Source organism: Oncorhynchus mykiss, chromosome 22 (assembly GCF_057628025.1).
Source record: "Oncorhynchus mykiss isolate SJ-2025 chromosome 22, ASM5762802v1, whole genome shotgun sequence".
In the NCBI taxonomy this organism is placed as follows: domain Eukaryota; kingdom Metazoa; phylum Chordata; class Actinopteri; order Salmoniformes; family Salmonidae; genus Oncorhynchus; species Oncorhynchus mykiss.
In genome coordinates this window covers 53,752,500-53,774,856 of record NC_143043.1, presented here as the reverse complement: position 1 = coordinate 53,774,856, position 22,357 = coordinate 53,752,500, and the positions used below count along the sequence as shown (strand labels likewise).

Below are 22,357 nucleotides of genomic sequence, written 5' to 3'. Positions count from 1 at the left end.
CAACACTACATAAAGAGAGACACCACAACACTACATAGAGAGACACCACAACACTACATAAAGAGAGACATCACTACATAAAGAGAGACACCACAACACTACATAAAGAGAGACACCACTACATAAAGAGAGACACCACTACATAAAGAGAGACACCACAACACTACATAAAGAGAGACACCACAACACTACATAAAGAGAGACACTACAACACTACATAAAGAGAGACACCACAACACTACATAAAGAGAGACACCACAACACTACATAAAGAGAGACACCACAACACTACATAAAGAGAGACCTAATACAACACTACATAAAGAGAGACACCACAACACTACATAAAGAGAGACACCACAACACTACATAAAGAGAGACACCACAACACTACATAAAGAGAGACACCACAACACTACATAAAGAGAGACAACACAACACTACATAAAGAGAGACACCACAACACTACATAAAGAGAGACACCACAACACTACATAAAGAGAGACCCTACAACACTACATAAAGAGAGACAACACAACACTACATAAAGAGAGACAACACAACACTACATAAAGAGAGACACCACAACACTACATAAAGAGAGACACCACAACACTACATAAAGAGAGACAACACAACACTACATAAAGAGAGACACCACAACACTACATAAAGAGAGACACCACAACACTACATAAAGAGAGACACCACAACACTACATAAAGAGAGACCCTACAACACTACATAAAGAGAGACCCCACAACACTACATAAAGAGAGACAACACTACACTACATAAAGAGAGACACCACAACACTACATAAAGAGAGACACCACAACACTACATAAAGAGAGACACCACAACACTACATAAAGAGAGACACCACAACACTACATAAAGAGAGACACCACAACACTACATAAAGAGAGACAACACTACACTACATAAAGAGAGACACTACAACACTACATAAAGAGAGACACCACAACACTACATAAAGAGAGACACTACAACACTACATAAAGAGAGACACCACAACACTACATAAAGAGAGACAGTACAACACTACATAAAGAGAGACACCACAACACTACATAAAGAGAGACCCCACAACGCTACATAAAGAGAGACCCCACAACGCTACATAAAGAGAGACACCACAACACTACATAAAGAGAGACACTACAACACTACATAAAGAGAGACACCACAACACTACATAAAGAGAGACACTACAACACTACATAAAGAGAGACACCACAACACTACATAAAGAGAGACACTACAACACTACATAAAGAGAGACACCACAACACTACATAAAGAGAGACACTACAACACTACATAAAGAGAGACACCACAACACTACATAAAGAGAGACACCACAACACTACATAAAGAGAGACACCACAACACTACATAAAGAGAGACACCACAACACTATATAAAGAGAGACCTAATACAACACTACATAAAGAGAGACACCACAACACTACATAAAGAGAGACACTACAACACTACATAAAGAGAGACACCACAACACTACATAAAGAGAGACACCACAACACTACATAAAGAGAGACAACACAACACTACATAAAGAGAGACACCACAACACTACATAAAGAGAGACACCACAACACTACATAAAGAGAGACAACACTACATAAAGAGAGACACCACAACCCTACATAAAGAGAGACCTAATACAACACTACATAAAGAGAGACACCACAACACTACATAAAGAGAGACACTACAACACTACATAAAGAGAGACACCACAACACTACATAGAGACCCCACAACACTACATAAAGAGAGACCCCACAACACTACATAAAGAGAGACCTAATACAACACTACATAAAGAGAGACACCACAACACTACATAAAGAGAGACACTACAACACTACATAAAGAGAGACACCACAACACTACATAAAGAGAGACACCACAACACTACATAAAGAGAGACACTACAACACTACATAAAGAGAGACACCACAACACTACATAAAGAGAGACACTACAACACTACATAAAGAGAGACACCACAACACTACATAAAGAGAGACAACACTACACTACATAAAGAGAGACACTACAACACTACATAGAGACCCCACAACACTACATAAAGAGAGACCTAATACAACAACACAGACTGTAGTTTGTGTTAGACCTTAGCCCCAAACTTCACAAGCAGTCACACTAAAACTGAGTATTTACTAGTTAGTTCGGAAGATATCAGCTCTGTTAAAACTGACCCTTTTTTCTTTTATTAAATCCCTCTAGAACATATCATTCAGGATTCGATTCCACAATGGAAAGTTTGGATGATGCATTTCCTGTTCACAGCCCAAATGCTCCACTTTAATGGTCCAATGGAAAGAGTTGTGCAAGCTATTCTAATACTCCGGGGACTCCTGGCCAAATATGAAGCCAAAACAACAGTTTCGCAGCTGGAAAGTGTAAAGCTGCATAGGTTGTATAGCTCTGTAGGCTGATGTACGAGTGCGAATCATTTGCGAGACCCTTCTTTGGATCGACTGCTGTAAAGGCAGTCCATCAGTAAGTCTGTAGTTCAACCTGATACGTACTGATTTAGGGAATGACAAATAGACCCAGACTCCCTTGGAAAGACAGAGCGACCCAGACTCCCTTGGAAAAATGGACTTTGGATCCTCTCTCCTCCAATGAGCATTGAGGACACAGCCCTAGTTTCATCAGGGTTATATGGAGATAATACTCTTAATAAACACATTACTTCCTGTCAATATCTGACCACTTCCTGTTTCCTGTCCACAGAGGAAGTCCCGCCTCCTACAGACCTGCAGTTCTTTGAGGTGTCTGACGTGAAGATCATCATCACCTGGATGGGGCCGCCTACTGACGTGTCTGGGTACAGAGTGACTGTGGCTCCCATCGGTCCTGACGGGACCCCTCAGAGAGAGCTCCAGCTCCCCGTCACACGCAACGCCTATGCAGAGGTCACCCACCTGACCCCGGGGACTCCGTATCTCTTCAGCATCTACACCATCAAGGGAGGAGAGGAGAGCCAGCCACTGGTCGCAGAGCAGGCTACCAGTGAGTATAGGCAAACTTATCCCATCAAATTGTTTTTCTATTACAACAAACCAACAAAACAAATCACTGTCCAGTCAAACTTAGTACTGTAAATATTACTGCTACAGTCTCAATTGAGACAAGACACAGAATCGCTAATCTTTGTAGATCAGTGATTCTGTACAATCTGACTGCAACGTTGTCTCTGAACACTTATTATTTTTTTTTTGTCGTCAGAGCCTGATTCCCCTGCTGATGTCCATTTCACCAACGTGACCGAGGACAGTGCTCTGATCATGTGGGTGCCCCCTCGGGCCCGCATCACCGGATATCGTCTGTTCCTGACCCTGGAGGGATCCAACCCAAAACAGCTCCGCCTGCCCGCCCGCCTGTCTCAGTACACCCTGCTCAACCTCCGCCCAGACACGGAGTACACAGCCATTCTGCATTCTGAACAGGACAATACGCTCAGTGAGGGTGCCTCCAGGAGCTTCTCCACCAGTGAGTCCAGACTAGTGTACTGTTTTGGGTTGTCTTTATTCAACTCCTTTCTTAACCAAATTATCTGACTGACTGGTTCCTCAGTTTGTCAAACTGAAATCGGCTGAGTTTCAATGACTCAAAAGTTTTTTAAAGCAATTTTAAGCACATTCTAACTTCCAGCAGTTTCTTGTTTAACGTTCATATGTCCTGGTCGAGGCCAGATTCTTTGTCAGTAGACTTCTTGGTCCGTTTGACTAGTCAGGGGAAAAGTGTGCACATACAGTAGGTTTTGCTTTAAGCAGGGATATGATTTTGGGAGTTCCTAGTTTGTTTAACTAGTCCTTGACCCCTGACCTCTGACCCGGTGTGTTCTATTCAGCTCAGTTAATGGGGAACGCCCCTCGCTTCAGTACTGATGTCACAGACACCTCCATCATCATCTCCTGGACACCCGTACCCCGAGTGGGATACAAGGTACACAAACACACACGTTATTGGTCCAACTATTTCAGAATAGAGTTGTGAATGTGCTCTGGCTCCTGTGATCCTGGGAAAGGGCTAACCTCTCTCTCGTCACCTTTGCCATGTTTGTCCGTGTGTGTGTGTGTGTGTGTGTCTCCTCTCCCCATGTAGTTGACGGTGAGGCCCAGTCAGGGAGGTGAGGCCCCCAGAGATGTGACCTCTAATTCGGGCAGCATTTATATCTCAGGCCTGACCCCTGGGGTCGAGTACACCTACAGCGTCCAGCCAATCGTCAACGGATATGAGCAGGGCAACCCAATCACACGCCGCATAGTCACACGTGAGTGATCAGAGGATAGCCATGTTATTTTATACTATATATATCTATATATCACACACACACACACACACACACACACACACACACACACACACACACACACGGTACACATTTTTTTATATATAGATATATATCTCATTATTGTTATTCACTGTGTAGTTATTAGTCGTCACTATTTTTATTCTATTTGTTTTCATCTTTGACTCAGTCAGCATTTCACCGGTGGTCTACACCTGTTGTCTACGAAGCATGTGACCGATAATATTTGATCTGATGGAGAATATATTCTCCGTCAACATCAATTGGAGGATAATGACTTGTCCCCGAAAGTTTACCCTACTCTAGGCCTTTTACACCTGCAGCGATGGTCATCGACAACAGTGTTCTGGCATATCTAGGCCTGGGCGATTTTATTATTTTAAATAATTTTACAAAATTTGTATTACTTTTTTTTTGTTCTCTATTTGTGGTCTAGTTACTTAGTCAGACGGTCTCTATTTGTGGCCTAGTTACTTAGTCAGACTGGCTCTATTTGTGGTCTAGTTACTTAGTCAGACGGTCTCTATTTGTGGCCTAGTTACTTAGTCAGACTGGCTCTATTTGTGGTCTAGTTACTTAGTCAGACGGTCTCTATTTGTGGCCTAGTTACTTAGTCAGACTGGCTCTATTTGTGGCCTAGTTACTTAGTCAGACGGTCTCTATTTGTGGCCTAGTTACTTAGTCAGACGGTCTCTATTTGTGGCCTAGTTACTTAGTCAGACTGGCTCTATTTGTGGCCTAGTTACTTAGTCAGACGGTCTCTATTTGTGGCCTAGTTACTTAGTCAGACGGTCTCTATTTGTGGCCTAGTTACTTAGTCAGACTGGCTCTATTTGTGGCCTAGTTACTTAGTCAGACGGTCTCTATTTGTGGCCTAGTTACTTAGTCAGACGGTCTCTATTTGTGGCCTAGTTACTTAGTCAGACGGTCTCTATTTGTGGCCTAGTTACTTAGTCAGACTGGCTCTATTTGTGGCCTAGTTACTTAGTCAGACGGTCTCTATTTGTGGCCTAGTTACTTAGTCAGACGGTCTCTATTTGTGGCCTAGTTACTTAGTCAGACTGGCTCTATTTGTGGCCTAGTTACTTAGTCAGACGGTCTCTATTTGTGGCCTAGTTACTTAGTCAGACGGTCTCTATTTGTGGCCTAGTTACTTAGTCAGACGGTCTCTATTTGTGGCCTAGTTACTTAGTCAGACGGTCTCTATTTGTGGCCTAGTTACTTAGTCAGACGGTCTCTATTTGTGGCCTAGTTACTTAGTCAGACGGTCTCTATTTGTGGCCTAGTTACTTAGTCAGACGGTCTCTATTTGTGGCCTAGTTACTTAGTCAGACGGTCTCTATTTGTGGCCTAGTTACTTAGTCAGACGGTCTCTATTTGTGGCCTAGTTACTTAGTCAGACGGTCTCTATTTGATCAGACCATTCTGTTGATTTAAAGTTTACGTTGCTTCCTTTGGCTGAGTTGCTCAACTTCGTTTACCTTGAGTCCAATTATTAATAACAGTAATGTGACCTAAGCATATATATATATATATGTATATGTGTATGTGTAATGTATATGTATATGTATATGTATATATGTATATGTATGTATATATATATATATATATATGTCTTTTTATAGGAATAGCTGGAATGGATTATTTGGAACCAAGTCAAACCTCTGGTTTGATACAGTCCCATTTATTCCAGTCATTACAATAAGCCCATCCTCCTATAGCTCCTCCCACCAGCCTCCTCTGGTTGGAATTTACCACATCATTCTATTGAGTCACCGTATATATTCCCCAGAAAGAGTTGCCTCTGGAACATGGATGCCAAAAATCTATTTACAGTGCCTTGCGAAAGTATTCGGCCCCCTTGAACTTTGCGACCTTTTGCCACATTTCAGGCTTCAAACATAAAGATATAAAACTGTATTTTTTTGTGAAGAATCAACAACAAGTGGGACACAATCATGAAGTGGAACGACATTTATTGGATATTTCAAACTTTTTTAACAAATCAAAAACTGAGAAATTGGGCGTGCAAAATTATTCAGCCCCTTTACTTTCAGTGCAGCAAACTCTCTCCAGAAGTTCAGTGAGGATCTCTGAATGATCCAATGTTGACCTAAATGACTAATGATGATAAATACAATCCACCTGTGTGTAATCAAGTCTCCGTATAAATGCACCTGCACTGTGATAGTCTCAGAGGTCCGTTAAAAGCGCAGAGAGCATCATGAAGAACAAGGAACACCAGGCAGGTCCGAGATACTGTTGTGAAGAAGTTTAAAGCCGGATTTGGATACAAAAAGATTTCCCAAGCTTTAAACATCCCAAGGAGCACTGTGCAAGCGATAATATTAAAATGGAAGGAGTATCAGACCACTGCAAATCTACCAAGACCTGGCCGTCCCTCTAAACTTTCAGCTCATACAAGGAGAAGACTGATCAGAGATGCAGCCAAGAGGCCCATGATCACTCTGGATGAACTGCAGAGATCTACAGCTGAGGTGGGAGACTCTGTCCATAGGACAACAATCAGTCTTATATTGCACAAATCTGGCCTTTATGGAAGTGGCAAGAAGAAAGCCATTTCTTAAAGATATCCATAAAAAGTGTCGTTTAAAGTTTGCCACAAGCCACCTGGGAGACACACCAAACATGTGGAAGAAGGTGCTCTGGTCAGATGAAACCAAAATTGAACTTTTTGGCAACAATGCAAAACGTTATGTTTGGCGTAAAAGCAACACAGCTGAACACACCATCCCCACTGTCAAACATGGTGGTGGCAGCATCATGGTTTGGGCCTGCTTTTCTTCAGCAGGGACAGGGAAGATGGTTAAAATTGATGGGAAGATGGATGGAGCCAAATACAGGACCATTCTGGAAGAAAACCTGATGGAGTCTGCAAAAGACCTGAGACTGGGACGGAGATTTGTCTTCCAACAAGACAATGATCCAAAACATAAAGCAAAATCTACAATGGAATGGTTCAAAAATAAACATATCCAGGTGTTAGAATGGCCAAGTCAAAGTCCAGACCTGAATCCAATCGAGAATCTGTGGAAAGAACTGAAAACTGCTGTTCAGAAATGCTCTCCATCCAACCTCACTGAGCTCGAGCTGTTTTGCAAGGAGGAATGGGAAAAAATGTCAGTCTCTCGATGTGCAAAACTGATAGAGACATACCCCAAGCAACTTACAGCTGTAATCGCAGCAAGAGGTGGCGCTACAAAGTATTAACTTAAGGGAGCTGAATAATTTTGCACGCCCAATTTTTCAGTTTTTGATTTGTTAAAAAAGTTTGAAATATCCAATAAATGTCGTTCCACTTCATGATTGTGTCCCACTTGTTGTTGATTCTTCACAAAAAATATACAGTTTTATATCTTTATGTTTGAAGCCTGAAATGTGGCAAAAGGTCGCAAAGTTCAAGGGGGCCGAATACTTTCGCAAGGCACTGTATCTTCTTTTTGTTCCACTTTATCATAGTATTGAGTAGCCGTTCTGACCAGGTTCTAGTATGGAGTAGCTGTTGTGACCAGGTGGTTCTAGTATGGAGTAGCTGTTGTGACCAGGTTCTAGTATGGATGGAGTAACTGTTGTGACCAGGTTCTAGTATGGATGGAGTAGCTGTTGTGACCAGGTTCTAGTATGGAGTAGCTGTTGTGACCAGGTTCTAGTATGGATGGAGTAGCTGTTGTGACCAGGTTCTAGTATGGAGTAGCTGTTGTGACCAGGTTCTAGTATGGATGGAGTAGCTGTTGTGACCAGGTTCTAGTATGGATGGAGTAGCTGTTGTGACCAGGTTCTAGTATGGATGGAGTAGCCATTGTGACCAGGTTCTAGTATGGAGTAGCTGTTGTGACCAGGTTCTAGTATGGATGGAGTAGCTGTTGTGACCAGGTTCTAGTATGGAGTAGCTGTTGTGACCAGGTTCTAGTATGGAGTAGCTGTTGTGACCAGGTTCTAGTATGGATGGAGTAACTGTTGTGACCAGGTTCTAGTATGGATGGAGTAGCTGTTGTGACCAGGTTCTAGTATGGAGTAGCTGTTGTGACCAGGTTCTAGTATGGAGTAGCTGTTGTGACCAGGTTCTAGTATGGATGGAGTAGCTGTTGTGACCAGGTTCTAGTATGGAGTAGCTGTTGTGACCAGGTTCTAGTATGGATGGAGTAGCTGTTGTGACCAGGTTCTAGTATGGATGGAGTAGCTGTTGTGACCAGGTTCTAGTATGGATGGAGTAGCCATTGTGACCAGGTTCTAGTATGGAGTAGCTGTTGTGACCAGGTTCTAGTATGGATGGAGTAGCTGTTGTGACCAGGTTCTAGTATGGAGTAGCTGTTGTGACCAGGTTCTAGTATGGAGTAGCTGTTGTGACCAGGTTCTAGTATGGATGGAGTAACTGTTGTGACCAGGTTCTAGTATGTATGGAGTAGCTGTTGTGACCAGGTTCTAGTATGGAGTAGCTGTTGTGACCAGGTTCTAGTATGGATGGAGTAGCTGTTGTGACCAGGTTCTAGTATGGATGGAGTAGCTGTTGTGACCAGGTTCTAGTATGGATGGAGTAGCTGTTGTGACCAGGTTCTAGTATGGAGTAGCTGTTGTGACCAGGTTCTAGTATGGAGTAGCTGTTGTGACCAGGTTCTAGTATGGATGGAGTAGCTGTTGTGACCAGGTTCTAGTATGGAGTAACTGTTGTGACCAGGTTCTAGTATGGAGTAGCTGTTGTGACCAGGTTATAGTGTTATTTATAGTATAAACTTTACCCAATCATCTCATCTTATTCCTCGTCCTCCAGCTCTGTCTCCTCCTACTGACCTCAAACTGGAGTCCCACCCTGACACAGGAGAGCTGACTGTCCAGTGGAACGAAGCCAGCACCCCAGGTCAGAACAGTGATACTTTTGTTCCACTTGACTTTGAAGTCTAGATAACAACCCAACCCTGGAGTCACTCGCTCACATAGCCACACCTACAGGGTCAGCCAGAGTACAGTGTTTATACTGACACACCTCATATGACCCAGTTCAAAAGAAACAACATGGTTTTTGGATTTAGGATGAAGATTACAGAGACTATATGTCCAGATTTAAATGTCCAGACAGAGTACTTAAATGTCTTATTTTCACATCATCTGTCCAGTTCATATCCACTGTCCATTCTCACATTTTATCCATGCCATCCAATCAGACATCACCGGCTACAGAGTGACATGCACACCAACCAACGGGCAGCGAGGAAACAGCCTGGAGGAGTTTGTGAAGGCGGGTGAGACTTCGTGCACGCTGGAGAACCTCAGCCCTGGCGTGGAGTACAACGTCAGCGTCTTCACCGTCAAAGACCACATGGAGAGCGTTCCTGTCTCCGACACCGTTACTCAAGGTGGGTGTGGATGTGGCCTAATGTCAGGGGTACGATACTTATTTTCCACCATAATTTGCAAACAAATTGATTAAAAATCCTACAATGTGATTTTCTGGATTTTTTTGTTCTCATTTTGTCTGTCATAGTTGAAGTGTACCTATGATGAAAATTACAGGCCTCTCTCATCTTTTTAAGTGGGAGAACTTGCACAATTGGTGGCTGACTAAATACTTTTTTGCCCCACTGTATACATATGTCCGTTACATAAGACATTGCTCGTATTAACTCGCCCAGTGGGCAGAGCTGGTTGAAACGACTTCATTACAACCAAAATAGCATGCAGCTGTTTAGTGATTCTACAGTCTCTGCTTGTCCTGTATTTTGGCCAGTATCCCTGTTCCTACACCATTAGAACCCTTTCTTTCTATCTAGAACCTAAAAGGGTTCTCCTATGCGGAACAGACACAGAACCATTTCGGACCCCCCCCCCCCCCCCCCCCACCCTCTTTGTTTTCTAAGAGTGGACTGTAGCTAATACCAGCAATGTTACACTCCATTTTGTTTTTAGATCTTTTTTTCAAATGGTAGTAGCTGACTATTTTGAATAATTTATGGTATTCTGTCTTTTTGGGTGAGCTATGGGTATGGATTTAATCATTAATTGATGTCAGTTGAAGATTTTGCGCATGAAGGTGAGGTTCGAATACCATTAATGCGTGTGATATGATAAACATAACCATGGTGGGCACCACATCCATACCACCCTGAGCTGGTAACCCATGTCATTGATACTCATTCATTCCAAGCCTATAGATGTTTTAATAATGCCTTGCTCAATAACATTTGCTTGTTTCGGTCTGTCCTGTGTCTGTCTCTGTCCTGTGTCTGTCTCTGTCCTGTGTCTGTCTCTGTGCTGGCCGGGCCGGCCTCTCCGATCCCTCCCTTCCTTCCCTCCCTCTCTAACCCACTACTAGACGTGCCCCAGCTAACAGACCTCAACTTCGTCGACGTCACCGACACGACTATCGGCCTGAAGTGGAACCCACTGAACTACACGGCGGTCACCGGCTACCGTATCACGGTAATGGCAGCCGGGGAGAGCGTGCCCATATTCGAGGACATGGTGGAGTCCACCACCGGATACTACACCGTGTACGGACTGGAGCCCGGCATCGACTATGACATCTCAGTCATCACCGTGACAGAGAGTGGAGAGAGCGAGCCTACCACACTCACGCAACAAACTGGTAATAATTATAAATGGATAGGAAATTTGCATGGACTGAAAGATGGTTGTGAATTTATTAACACTTTGCCTCCTGGATTGGAGGAGTTCAGGGGAGGGCTCCCATTCCTATTGGTTTATATGTAGTGTGTGTGTATTGGTAGTTTTAAATGACGTTGCCATTATTACTGTGATTGCATGTAGTCACACGTCCTGTTTCTGCTTCTCCGTTTGTCTCATAAATCTGTTTTACGTCTGGCTGATGGAAACATCTCAGCACTGAACCACGTAGTAGGGCAGGGATCCGTAAACGGAATTACAAATCAGTTGTAGACTGCAAACTAACTGCAATAATCCACATCCGATATATAATATTTAATTTGTCAGATGCGCCGAATACAACGGGTTTAGACCTTACTGTGAAATACTTACGAGCCCAATGCAGAGTCAAAAAAAAAACAGTTATTAAGAAATGTGCAAAATACATTAAAGGGAAAATAGTAACAATAAATAACATTAACAATGCTATATACAGGGTTACCAGGAAGTAATGAGGCTATATACAGTGTTACCAGGAAGTAATGAGGCTATATACAGGGTTACCGGGAAGTAATGAGGCTATATACAGTGTTACCAGGAAGTAATGAGGCTATATACAGGGTTACCGGGAAGTAATGAGGCTATATACAGGGTTACCAGGAAGTAATGAGGCTATATACAGGGTTACCGGGAAGTAATGAGGCTATATACAGTGTTACCAGGAAGTAATGAGGCTATATACAGGGTTACCGGGAAGTAATGAGGCTATATACAGGGTTACCAGGAAGTAATGAGGCTATATACAGTGTTACCAGGAAGTAATGAGGCTATATACAGGGTTACCAGGAAGTAATGAGGCTATATACAGGGTTACCAGGAAGTAATGAGGCTATATACAGTGTTACCAGGAAGTAATGAGGCTATATACAGGGTTACCGGGAAGTAATGAGGCTATATACAGGGTTACCAGGAAGTAAGGAGGCTATATACAGTGTTACCAGGAAGTAATGAGGCTATATACAGGGTTACCAGGAAGTAATGAGGCTATATACAGGGTTACCGGGAAGTAATGAGGCTATATACAGGGTTACCAGGAAGTAATGAGGCTATATACAGTGTTACCAGGAAGTAATGAGGCTATATACAGTGTTACCAGGAAGTAATGAGGCTATATACAGGGTTACCAGGAAGTAATGAGGCTATATACAGGGTTACCGGGAAGTAATGAGGCTATATACAGGGTTACCAGTAAGTAATGAGGCTATATACAGGGTTACCGGGAAGTAATGAGGCTATATACAGGTTTACCAGGAAGTAATGAGGCTATATACAGGTTTACCAGGAAGTAATGAGGCTATATACAGGTTTACCAGGAAGTAATGAGGCTATATACAGGGTTACCAGGAAGTAATGAGGCTATATACAGGGTTACCGGGAAGTAATGAGGCTATATACAGGGTTACCAGTAAGTAATGAGGCTATATACATGGTTACCAGGATGTAATGAGGCTATATACATGGTTACCAGGAAGTAATGAGGCTATATACAGGGTTACCGGGAAGTAATGAGGCTATATACATGGTTACCGGGAAGTAATGAGGCTATATACAGGGTTACCGGGAAGTAATGAGGCTATATACAGGGTTACCAGGAAGTAATGAGGCTATATACATGGTTACTAGGAAGTAATGAGGCTATATACAGGGTTACCGGGAAGTAATGAGGCTATATACAGGGTTACCGGGAAGTAATGAGGCTATATACAGGGTTACCGGGAAGTAATGAGGCTATATACAGGGTTACCGGGAAGTAATGAGGCTATATACAGGGTTACCCTGAAGTAATGAGGCTATATACAGGGTTACCAGGAAGTAATGAGGCTATATACATGGTTACCAGGAAGTAATGAGGCTATATACAGGGTTACCGGGAAGTAATGAGGCTATATACAGGTTTACCAGGAAGTAATGAGGCTATATACAGGTTTACCAGGAAGTAATGAGGCTATATACAGTGTTACCGGGAAGTAATGAGGCTATATACAGGGTTACCGGGAAGTAATGAGGCTATATACAGGGTTACCAGGAAGTAATGAGGCTATATACAGGGTTACCAGGAAGTAATGAGGCTATATACAGTGTTACCAGGAAGTAATGAGGCTATATACAGGGTTACCGGGAAGTAATGAGGCTATATACAGGGTTACCAGGAAGTAAGGAGGCTATATACAGTGTTACCAGGAAGTAATGAGGCTATATACAGGGTTACCGGGAAGTAATGAGGCTATATACAGGGTTACCAGGAAGTAATGAGGCTATATACAGTGTTACCAGGAAGTAATGGGGCTATATACAGGGTTACCAGGAAGTAATGAGGCTATATACAGGGTTACCGGGAAGTAATGAGGCTATATACAGGGTTACCGGGAAGTAATGAGGCTATATACAGGGTTACCAGGAAGTAATGAGGCTATATACAGGGTTACCGGGAAGTAATGAGGCTATATACAGGTTTACCAGGAAGTAATGAGGCTATATACAGGGTTACCAGGAAGTAATGAGGCTATATACAGGGTTACCAGGAAGTAATGAGGCTATATACAGTGTTACCAGGAAGTAATGAGGCTATATACAGGGTTACCGGGAAGTAATGAGGCTATATACAGGGTTACCGGGAAGTAATGAGGCTATATACATGGTTACCGGGAAGTAATGAGGCTATATACAGGGTTACCGGGAAGTAATGAGGCTATATACAGGGTTACCAGGAAGTAATGAGGCTATATACAGGGTTACCAGGAAGTAATGAGGCTATATACATGGTTACTAGGAAGTAATGAGGCTATATACAGGGTTACCGGGAAGTAATGAGGCTATATACAGGTTTACCAGGAAGTAATGAGGCTATATACAGGTTTACCAGGAAGTAATGAGGCTATATACAGGTTTACCAGGAAGTAATGAGGCTATATACAGGGTTACCGGGAAGTAATGAGGCTATATACAGGGTTACCAGGAAGTAATGAGGCTATATACAGGGTTACCGGGAAGTAATGAGGCTATATGCAGGTTTACCAGGAAGTAATGAGGCTATATACAGTGTTACCAGGAAGTAATGAGGCTATATACAGGGTTACCGGGAAGTAATGAGGCTATATACAGGGTTACCGGGAAGTAATGAGGCTATATACATGGTTACCGGGAAGTAATGAGGCTATATACAGGGTTACCGGGAAGTAATGAGGCTATATACAGGGTTACCAGGAAGTAATGAGGCTATATACATGGTTACTAGGAAGTAATGAGGCTATATACAGGGTTACCGGGAAGTAATGAGGCTATATACAGGTTTACCAGGAAGTAATGAGGCTATATACAGGTTTACCAGGAAGTAATGAGGCTATATACAGGTTTACCAGGAAGTAATGAGGCTATATACAGGGTTACCAGGAAGTAATGAGGCTATATACAGGGTTACCAGGAAGTAATGAGGCTATATACAGGGTTACCAGGAAGTAATGAGGCTATATACAGGGTTACCAGGAAGTAATGAGGCTATATACATGGTTACCAGGAAGTAATGAGGCTATATAAAGGGTTACCAGGAAGTAATGAGGCTATATACAGGTTTACCAGGAAGTAATGAGGCTATATACAGGGTTACCAGTACTGAGTCAATGTACAGGTTAGTGGAGGTAATTGAGGTAATATGTAGATAGGGGTGTAAAGTGACTATGCATAGATAATAATCAGAGTAGCAGCTGTGTATGTGAAGACTGAAGGAGCGTCAGTGTAGTATGTGTGGTTGGAGTCTAGTGAGCGTACAGCGTTCAGGACAACTGGGAACTCTGGGGGAGGTGGGGTGGCACTTGTAGCTGACTTCCTGGTGTTTTTTTACAGTAGAATATCCTTTGCATCCGACTCATTTTAAAGGAAAAATCCTTGTCCAGTTCGAGGTGAGTGATGTTTAGAAGCTGTTTTCCGTTATGGCACAATTGGTCAAGAGCTCGTTTTTAAAATTACGGCCGTTTTATAGATCATCGTATTTCTAACATTTGACTAAAACACAATCGTTTCAAACCTTGCTTACATTTTGTACACAATCACGTGTCTGTCTATTATATGTTGGAATACTTGGGAACAAATTTTTAAAATAATGCCCTGCATAAAATCACTTGTAGCTGATTTCCTGGTGTTTTTTTTTACAGTCTTAATTCCCAACAATGGAAAAAGTAAAATAAATGTTTTTTTGTTGTTACTATTCGTTATGGCCCACGTTTAGTAGGGCTTTAATCTCCCTCTAGCTGTGTGTGTTTTTATGAAGCTGTTCGGGACCATATGGTTTTAGTTTGCCCCAACCTACTGTTTCTACATCTGAATTCTTCAACACTGGCTGGAGCTCATTGTGACTCCCACTTGGTCTCCTAAACGTAGTTTATTCCCTCGTTTTATACGACGATGTCGTAAAACTGTAGAGATTCAAACATATTGTTTCCTTCAACGTATCTCGATTTCAGATGGTCTTAACACCTCCGATATAACCGCGTCCTGAATTTCCTACCGTCAAAGTGTACACTTGCACACTCCCTGTCGTTGGATTTTAATTGCATTGGATTAGTTAAGGCTGGAGCGAGTTTCTACCGTTGGAAGAAAACCCATGACCAGGAGAGTGAGAGAAGGGTTTGAGCAGCAGGTAGCCAGGCGGTTAGAGTGTTGAGCCAGTCATTGAAAGGTTGCTAGTTTTGAATCCAGGAACTGACAAAAAAAATTGCTGGGCACTTAACCTCCAGCGTCTGCGTTGACCTTGGCCGTGACCTCACGGGTGTCTCAAGGGGAGAAGAAAAAAGTATTATAAAAAATTAAAAAAAAACACCTTGCCAATTCGCACATGAAATAGAACACAAATAAACACCTACCAAAAGAGTGGAGAATTGGGGACACAACTCCTCTCTCTGACTTTAATACCTGATATCTCTCCGCTACCTCAGCCGTTCCTGCCCCTACTAACCTGGATTTCCCCGAGGTGGGTCCTGACAGTATGCGGGTGACCTGGACAGCTCCTGTGGTTCCTAACCCCGCTGACATCAGCAGCTTCGTTATTCGCTACCACCCCATCGACGACGAGGATGACATCACAGAAAGCAGCGTCGGAAGGAACGCCGACGCCGTGGTTCTTAAGAGTAAGACGCGCGCGCACACACACACACACACACACACACACACACACACACACACACACACACACACACACACACACACACACACACACACACACACTCTCACTCTCACACACACACAGTCCTAATGACTGTTAATAGTGTTGTACTTCTTGTCACTTACTGACTGATGCTCTTCGTCCCTGTTTCTCTAGATCTGATTTCCAACACAGAGTACCTGGTCAGTGTGGTGTGTGTCTATGAAACGAGGGAGAGCTCCCCTCTGGTCGGCACCCACAAAACAAGTGAGTTTCACTTGATTGATTGATTGACTGATTGTGTTTTGGTTATCCTTTTGTTTTGTCAATGTTTCCTAAATGATTCCTAAATTACTCCGGACTGACTTTTTTTTCTCTCCCCTCAGCTCTGGATTCCCCCAGCGGTCTGCGGTTCTCGGAAGTCCTGACCAACTCCTTCACGGTGCACTGGCAGGCCCCCAACGCCATCATCACTGGCTACCGGATTCGTTACCAGATGACCAGCGGCGGACGGGCCAAGGACGAGAGGCTGCCGCCATCCAGGAACCACTTCACCCTGACCGGGCTGACCCCCGAGACGGAATACATCGTCAACATCTATGCTGTCAGCGGCCAGCAGGACAGCAAGCCGCTCACCGGCAAACAGAAAACCAGTATGACCTCATCTTAACTTTTAACACGTTCTTTTAGTTTGCCTTGATTCATTGCTTTCTTCCTTTCAGCCAGTCCCAATTCACTACCCCTACGATAAGACCCGTTGACAGCCAGTCCCAATTCACTACCCCCACGATAAGACCCGTTGACAACCAGTCCCAATTCACTACCCCTACGATAAGACCCGTTGACAACCAGTCCCAATTCACCACCCCTACGATAAGACCCGTTGACAACCAGTCCCAATTCACTACCCCTACGATAAGACCCGTTGACTTTTCACACATCTCCTGAATCCCAAAATCACACCCTAGCCCCTACTCCCAAGGCACATGTTGATCTTAGAGGGTTGGATAGGTGTTAACCAATATGGTGGTAGCTCCAACTGGCCCTCTGATAGACCAGGAGAAATAGTTGCCATTGTTGCTAACACCAATCCAATCCTCTCAGCTCTTCACAAAAACCCAGTTTTCCTTTTTAATTTACTTCCGTTGAATGTTTCTGTCAGAACAAGAGATTAATTCTCACCGTCTGTCTCTGCTTCCTTCCCCTTGTGTCCTCTAGTCTCTGACGCTCCTACTGACCTGGAGGTCGTGTCCTCCTCTCCCACCAGCGTCACAGTCCGCTGGGACGCCCCCTCTGTTACCGTGAGGTACTACAGGATCACCCATGGAGAGTCAGGCCTGTCCGGTACGTTAACTAGCCTAGCCTTTACTAACCTAGCCTTAAGTAGCCTGTTACCATGAGGTACTACACGATCACCCATGGAGAGTCAGGCCTGTCCGGTACGTTAACTAGCCTAGCCTTTACTAACCTAGCCTTAAGTAGCCTGTTACCATGAGGTACTACACGATCACCCCATTGAGAGTCAGGTCTGTCCGGTACGTTAACTAGCCTAGCCTTTACTAACCTAGCCTTAAGTAGCCTGTTACCATGAGGTACTACACGATCACCCCATTGAGAGTCAGGTCTGTCCGGTACGTTAACTAGCCTAGCCTTTACTAACCTAGCCTTAAGTAGCCTGTTACCATGAGGTACTACACGATCACCCCTGGAGAGTCAGGTCTGTCCGGTACGTTAACTAGCCTAGCCTTTACTAACCTAGCCTTAAGTAGCCTGTTACCATGAGGTACTACACGATCACCCCTGGAGAGTCAGGTCTGTCCGGTACATTAACTAGCATAGCCTTTACTAGCCTAGCCTTCAGTAGCCTGTTACCGTGAGGTACTACACGATCACCCCTGGAGAGTCAGCTCTCTTTACTATGATCGCCCACAGAGAGTGGAGTGAACTTTTATCTTTTGCTTTTTCACAATAAAAATCTTGTCTTCATCAGTAGCATATTAGCATTGTTTGCTGTTACCCCTCCCAACCCTCAGGTGGCCACAGCACCCCTAAAGAGTTCACTGTGCCTGGTTCCCAGTCTACTGCCACCATCCAGAACCTGAGGCCTGGTACTGACTACACCATCACAGTCTACGCTGTGACCGGCAGAGGGGACAGCCCAGCCTCCAGCACACCCATTTATGTCACCCACAAGACAGGTACACACACACACACACACACACACACACACCTAAATTCATTCTACAGCAGGCCTCTCCATCCCTGTTCCTGGAGAGGTACTGTCCTGTAGGTTCTCACTCCAACCCTAATTTAGCACTCCTGATTCTAATAATTAGCTGGTTAGTTACAACTGGGGTTGAAGCGAAAACCCACAGGAGTGTATCTCTCCGGGAACAGGGTTGAAGCGAAAACCCACAGGAGGGTATCTCTCTGGGAACAGGGTTGGAGTTCAAACCTACAGGAGGGTATCTCTCTGGAAACAGGGTTGGAGTTAAAACCTACAGGAGGGTATCTCTCTGGGAACAGGGTTGGAGTTCAAACCTACAGGAGGGTATCTCTCTAGGAACAGGGTTGGAGTTAAAACCCACAGGAGGGTATCTCTCCAGGAACAGGGTTGGAGTTAAAACCTAGAGGAGGGTATCTCTCCAGGAACAGGGTTGGAGTTAAAACCTAGAGGAGGGTATCTCCAGGAACAGGGTTGGAGTTAAAACCTAGAGGAGGGTATCTCTCCAGGAACAGGGTTGGAGTTAAAACCTAGAGGAGGGTATCTCCAGGAACAGGGTTGGAGAGGCCTGCTCTAGGGAGGTTTTTTCCTTGCCACTGAGCTGCTCTCTTGCTCTTTGCGGTCTAGACCTGGTTAGTGTAAGTATAAAACATTTTATGACAACTGTTGCTGTTAAAAGAGTGATTGATCAAGATAAGACCATTTTACCCTGTCCTGTCTTGATAATGTTTGTGGCCTGAAAGTATACTTGGGCAGCAGGTAGCCTAGTGGTTAGAGTGTAGGGGCGGCAGGTAGCCTAGTGGTTAGAGTGTAGGGGCGGCAGGTAGCCTAGTGGTTAGAGTGTAGGGGCGGCAGGTAGCCTAGTGGTTAGAGTGTAGGGGCGGCAGGTAGCCTAGTGGTTAGAGTGTAGGAGCGGCAGGTAGCCTAGTGGTTAGAGTGTAGGAGCGGCAGGTAGCCTAGTGGTTAGAGTGTAGGAGCGGCAGGTAGCCTAGTGGTTAGAGCGTTTGGCCAGAGACTGAAAGGTTGCTAGATCGAATCCCTGAGCTGACGAGGTACAAATCTGTCTTTCTGCCCCCTAGGCCGTCATTGTAAATAAGAATTTGTTCTTAACTGACTTGCCTAGTTAAATAAAGGTTAAATAAATATAAATACTTCTGCTGTGCCTTCAGCAGGTTGTGACTCTCCTCTCCTCTGGCTGTAGATATTGACTCTCCTCTCCTCTGGCTGTAGATATTTCCTCTCCTCTGGCTGTAGATATTGACTCTCCTCTTCTCTGGCTGTAGATATTGACTCTCCTCTTCTCTGGCTGTAGATATTGACTCTCCTCTTCTCTGGCTGTAGATATTGACTCTCCTCTTCTCTGGCTGTAGATATTGACTCTCCTCTGGCTGTAGATATTGACTCTCCTCTTCTCTGGCTGTAGATATTGAATCTCCTCTTCTCTGGCTGTAGATATTGACCCTCCTCTTCTCTGGCTGTAGATATTGACTCTCCTCTTCTCTGGCTATAGATATGGACTCTCCTCTTCTCTGGCTATAGATATTGACTCTCCTCTTCTCTGGCTGTAGATATTGACCCTCTTCTCTGGCTGTAGATATTGACCCTCCTCTTCTCTGGCTGTAGATATTGACCCTCCTCTTCTCTGGCTGTAGATATTGACTCTCCTCTTCTCTGGCTGTAGATATTGACCCTCCTCTTCTCTGGCTGTAGATATTGACTCTCCTCTTCTCTGGCTGTAGATATTGACTCTCCTCTTATCTGGCTGTAGATATTGACTCTCCTCTTCTCTGGCTGTAGATATTGACTCTCCTTTGGAGATGAAGGTGACCGACGTTAAGGACAGCACCATCACCGTGAGGTGGTCCCCGGCCCAGGGGCCCGTCCAGGGGTACAGGATCACTGGGGTCCCCAAGAACGGACAGGGTCCCTCCTTCTCTGAGACTGTGGCTCCAGGTAAGGTCATGTCGCTCAGTTAAAGTCATGTTGCTCCAGGTAAGGTCATGTCGCTCCAGGTAAGGTCATGTCGCGTTGGGCCAGTATCCAAAAGGTTGCTAGATCGAATCCCTGAGCTGACAAGGTAAAAATCTGTTGTTCTGCCCCTGAACAAGGTAAGTAACCCACTGTTCCCCAGTAGGCTGTCATTATGAATAATAATTTGTTCTTATCTGAGTTGCCTAGTGAAATAAAGGTTAAATACAATAATAATCTGTCCCTGGTGATGGTGTTGTTGTTAATGCCTGTATCTGTCCCTGGTGTTGTTGTTGTTAATGCCTGTATCTGTCCCTGGTGTTGTTGTTAACCCTGTGTCTGTCCCTGGTGGTGTTGTTAACCCTGTGTCTGTCCCTGGTGGTGTTGTTGTTAATGCCTGTATCTGTCCCTGGTGGTGGTGTTGTTGTTAATGCCTGTATCTGTCCCTGGTGGTGTTGTTGTTAATGCCTGTATCTGTCCCTGGTGGTGGTGTTAATGCCTGTATCTGTCCCTGGTGTTGTTGTTAACCCTGTGTCTGTCCCTGGTGGTGTTGTTGTTAATGCTTGTATCTGTCCCTGGTGGTGGTGTTGTTGTTGTTGTTAATGCCTGTATCTGTCCCTGGTGTTGTTGTTAACCCTGTGTCTGTCCCTGGTGGTGGTGTTGTTGTTAATGCCTGTATCTGTCCCTGGTGGTGGTGTTGTTGTTAATGCCTGTATCTGTCCCTGGTGTTGTTGTTGTTAATGTCTGTATCTGTCCCTGGTGTTGTTGTTGTTAATGCCTGTATCTGTCCCTGGTGTTGTTGTTAATGCCTGTATCTGTCCCTGGTGGTGTTGTTGTTAATGCCTGTATCTGTCCCTGGTGGTGGTGTTGTTGTTAATGCCTGTATCTGTCCCTGGTGGTGGTGTTGTTGTTAATGCCTGTATCTGTCCCTGGTGGTGGTGTTGTTGTTAATGCCTGTATCTGTCCCTGGTGTTGTTATTGTTGTTAATGCCTGTATCTGTCCCTGGTGGTGGTGTTGTTGTTAATGCCTGTATCTGTCCCTGGTGGTGGTGTTGTTGTTAATGCCTGTATCTGTCCCTGGTGGTGGTGTTGTTGTTAATGCCTGTATCTGTCCCTGGTGTTGTTGTTGTTGTTGTTAATGCCTGTATCTGTCCCTGGTGGTGTTGTTGTTAATGCCTGTATCTGTCCCTGGTGGTGGTGTTGTTGTTAATGCCTGTATCTGTCCCTGGTGGTGGTGTTGTTGTTGTTAATGCCTGTATCTGTCCCTGGTGTTGTTGCTGTTGCTGTTGTTGTTAATGCCTGTATCTGTCCCTGGTGTTTTAGATCAGACTGAGATGACCTTCTCTGGCCTGCAGCCCACGGTAGAGTACATCCTCAGTGTGTATGCTCTGGGCCAGGACGGAGAGAGCCCTCCCCTGGTTGAGACGGCTGTCACTGGTGCGTGTTCCAGGGTCGTTGCTCTACATATTACAGTGTGCTGTCCTCCTTTCCTGTTTGCGTGCAGAGAGCTCGCCTGACCCTTGACCCTGTTCGACCTCTCCTCCCTCCCTGCAGCGGTGGGTCGCCCCACAGACCTGACCTTCTCTAACGTTGATTCTACCTCCATGACCATTTCCTGGGACTCGCCCGACGGCCGGGTGACGTCGTACCGCGTCCTGTACGCCAGCCCCGAAGAGGGCGAGAGGGAGATGCGCCCTGCACCCCGCGGAGACGATGAATCGGCAACGATCCACGGCCTGCGACCCGGAAGTGAATATACTGTGAAGGTCATCGCCATGCACGACCGTACACCTAGTCCTCCACTGGTGGGCGTTCAGGCCACAGGTAGCTAGCTATAAACCCCTCCGGACAAATACAAACCCTTAAACACAATGGTCAGTTTGAGTAAAGTGAGGCATTGAATCAATAATCTTGAACATTCAATTAGTAGTTAATTATACTTTTGACAGTATTTTGGATG

At 44.5% G+C, this 22,357-nt stretch overlaps 1 protein-coding gene and 1 long non-coding RNA gene across 3 annotated transcripts in view; one reads left to right on the top strand and one right to left on the bottom strand.

The window, feature by feature from the left end:
• LOC149972915 (uncharacterized) overlaps nucleotides 1–22,357 on the bottom strand; it is a 1,172,247-nt gene that overhangs the window by 895,191 nt on the left and 254,699 nt on the right. The window lies entirely within an intron of this gene.
• fn1a (fibronectin 1a) overlaps nucleotides 1–22,357 on the top strand; it is a 74,203-nt gene that overhangs the window by 34,057 nt on the left and 17,789 nt on the right. For both annotated transcript variants that reach the window (XM_090216334.1, XM_090216333.1), the window contains exons 19-33: nucleotides 2,812–3,090; nucleotides 3,307–3,570; nucleotides 3,932–4,026; nucleotides 4,186–4,354; nucleotides 9,183–9,269; nucleotides 9,574–9,765; nucleotides 10,722–10,994; nucleotides 16,000–16,191; nucleotides 16,383–16,472; nucleotides 16,592–16,858; nucleotides 17,424–17,549; nucleotides 18,239–18,403; nucleotides 20,227–20,382; nucleotides 21,721–21,834; nucleotides 21,952–22,221. In XM_090216334.1, the coding sequence (XP_090072460.1) occupies nucleotides 2,812–3,090; nucleotides 3,307–3,570; nucleotides 3,932–4,026; nucleotides 4,186–4,354; nucleotides 9,183–9,269; nucleotides 9,574–9,765; nucleotides 10,722–10,994; nucleotides 16,000–16,191; nucleotides 16,383–16,472; nucleotides 16,592–16,858; nucleotides 17,424–17,549; nucleotides 18,239–18,403; nucleotides 20,227–20,382; nucleotides 21,721–21,834; nucleotides 21,952–22,221 (2,739 nt within the window). The remainder of the gene's footprint in view (nucleotides 1–2,811; nucleotides 3,091–3,306; nucleotides 3,571–3,931; nucleotides 4,027–4,185; nucleotides 4,355–9,182; nucleotides 9,270–9,573; nucleotides 9,766–10,721; nucleotides 10,995–15,999; nucleotides 16,192–16,382; nucleotides 16,473–16,591; nucleotides 16,859–17,423; nucleotides 17,550–18,238; nucleotides 18,404–20,226; nucleotides 20,383–21,720; nucleotides 21,835–21,951; nucleotides 22,222–22,357) is intronic.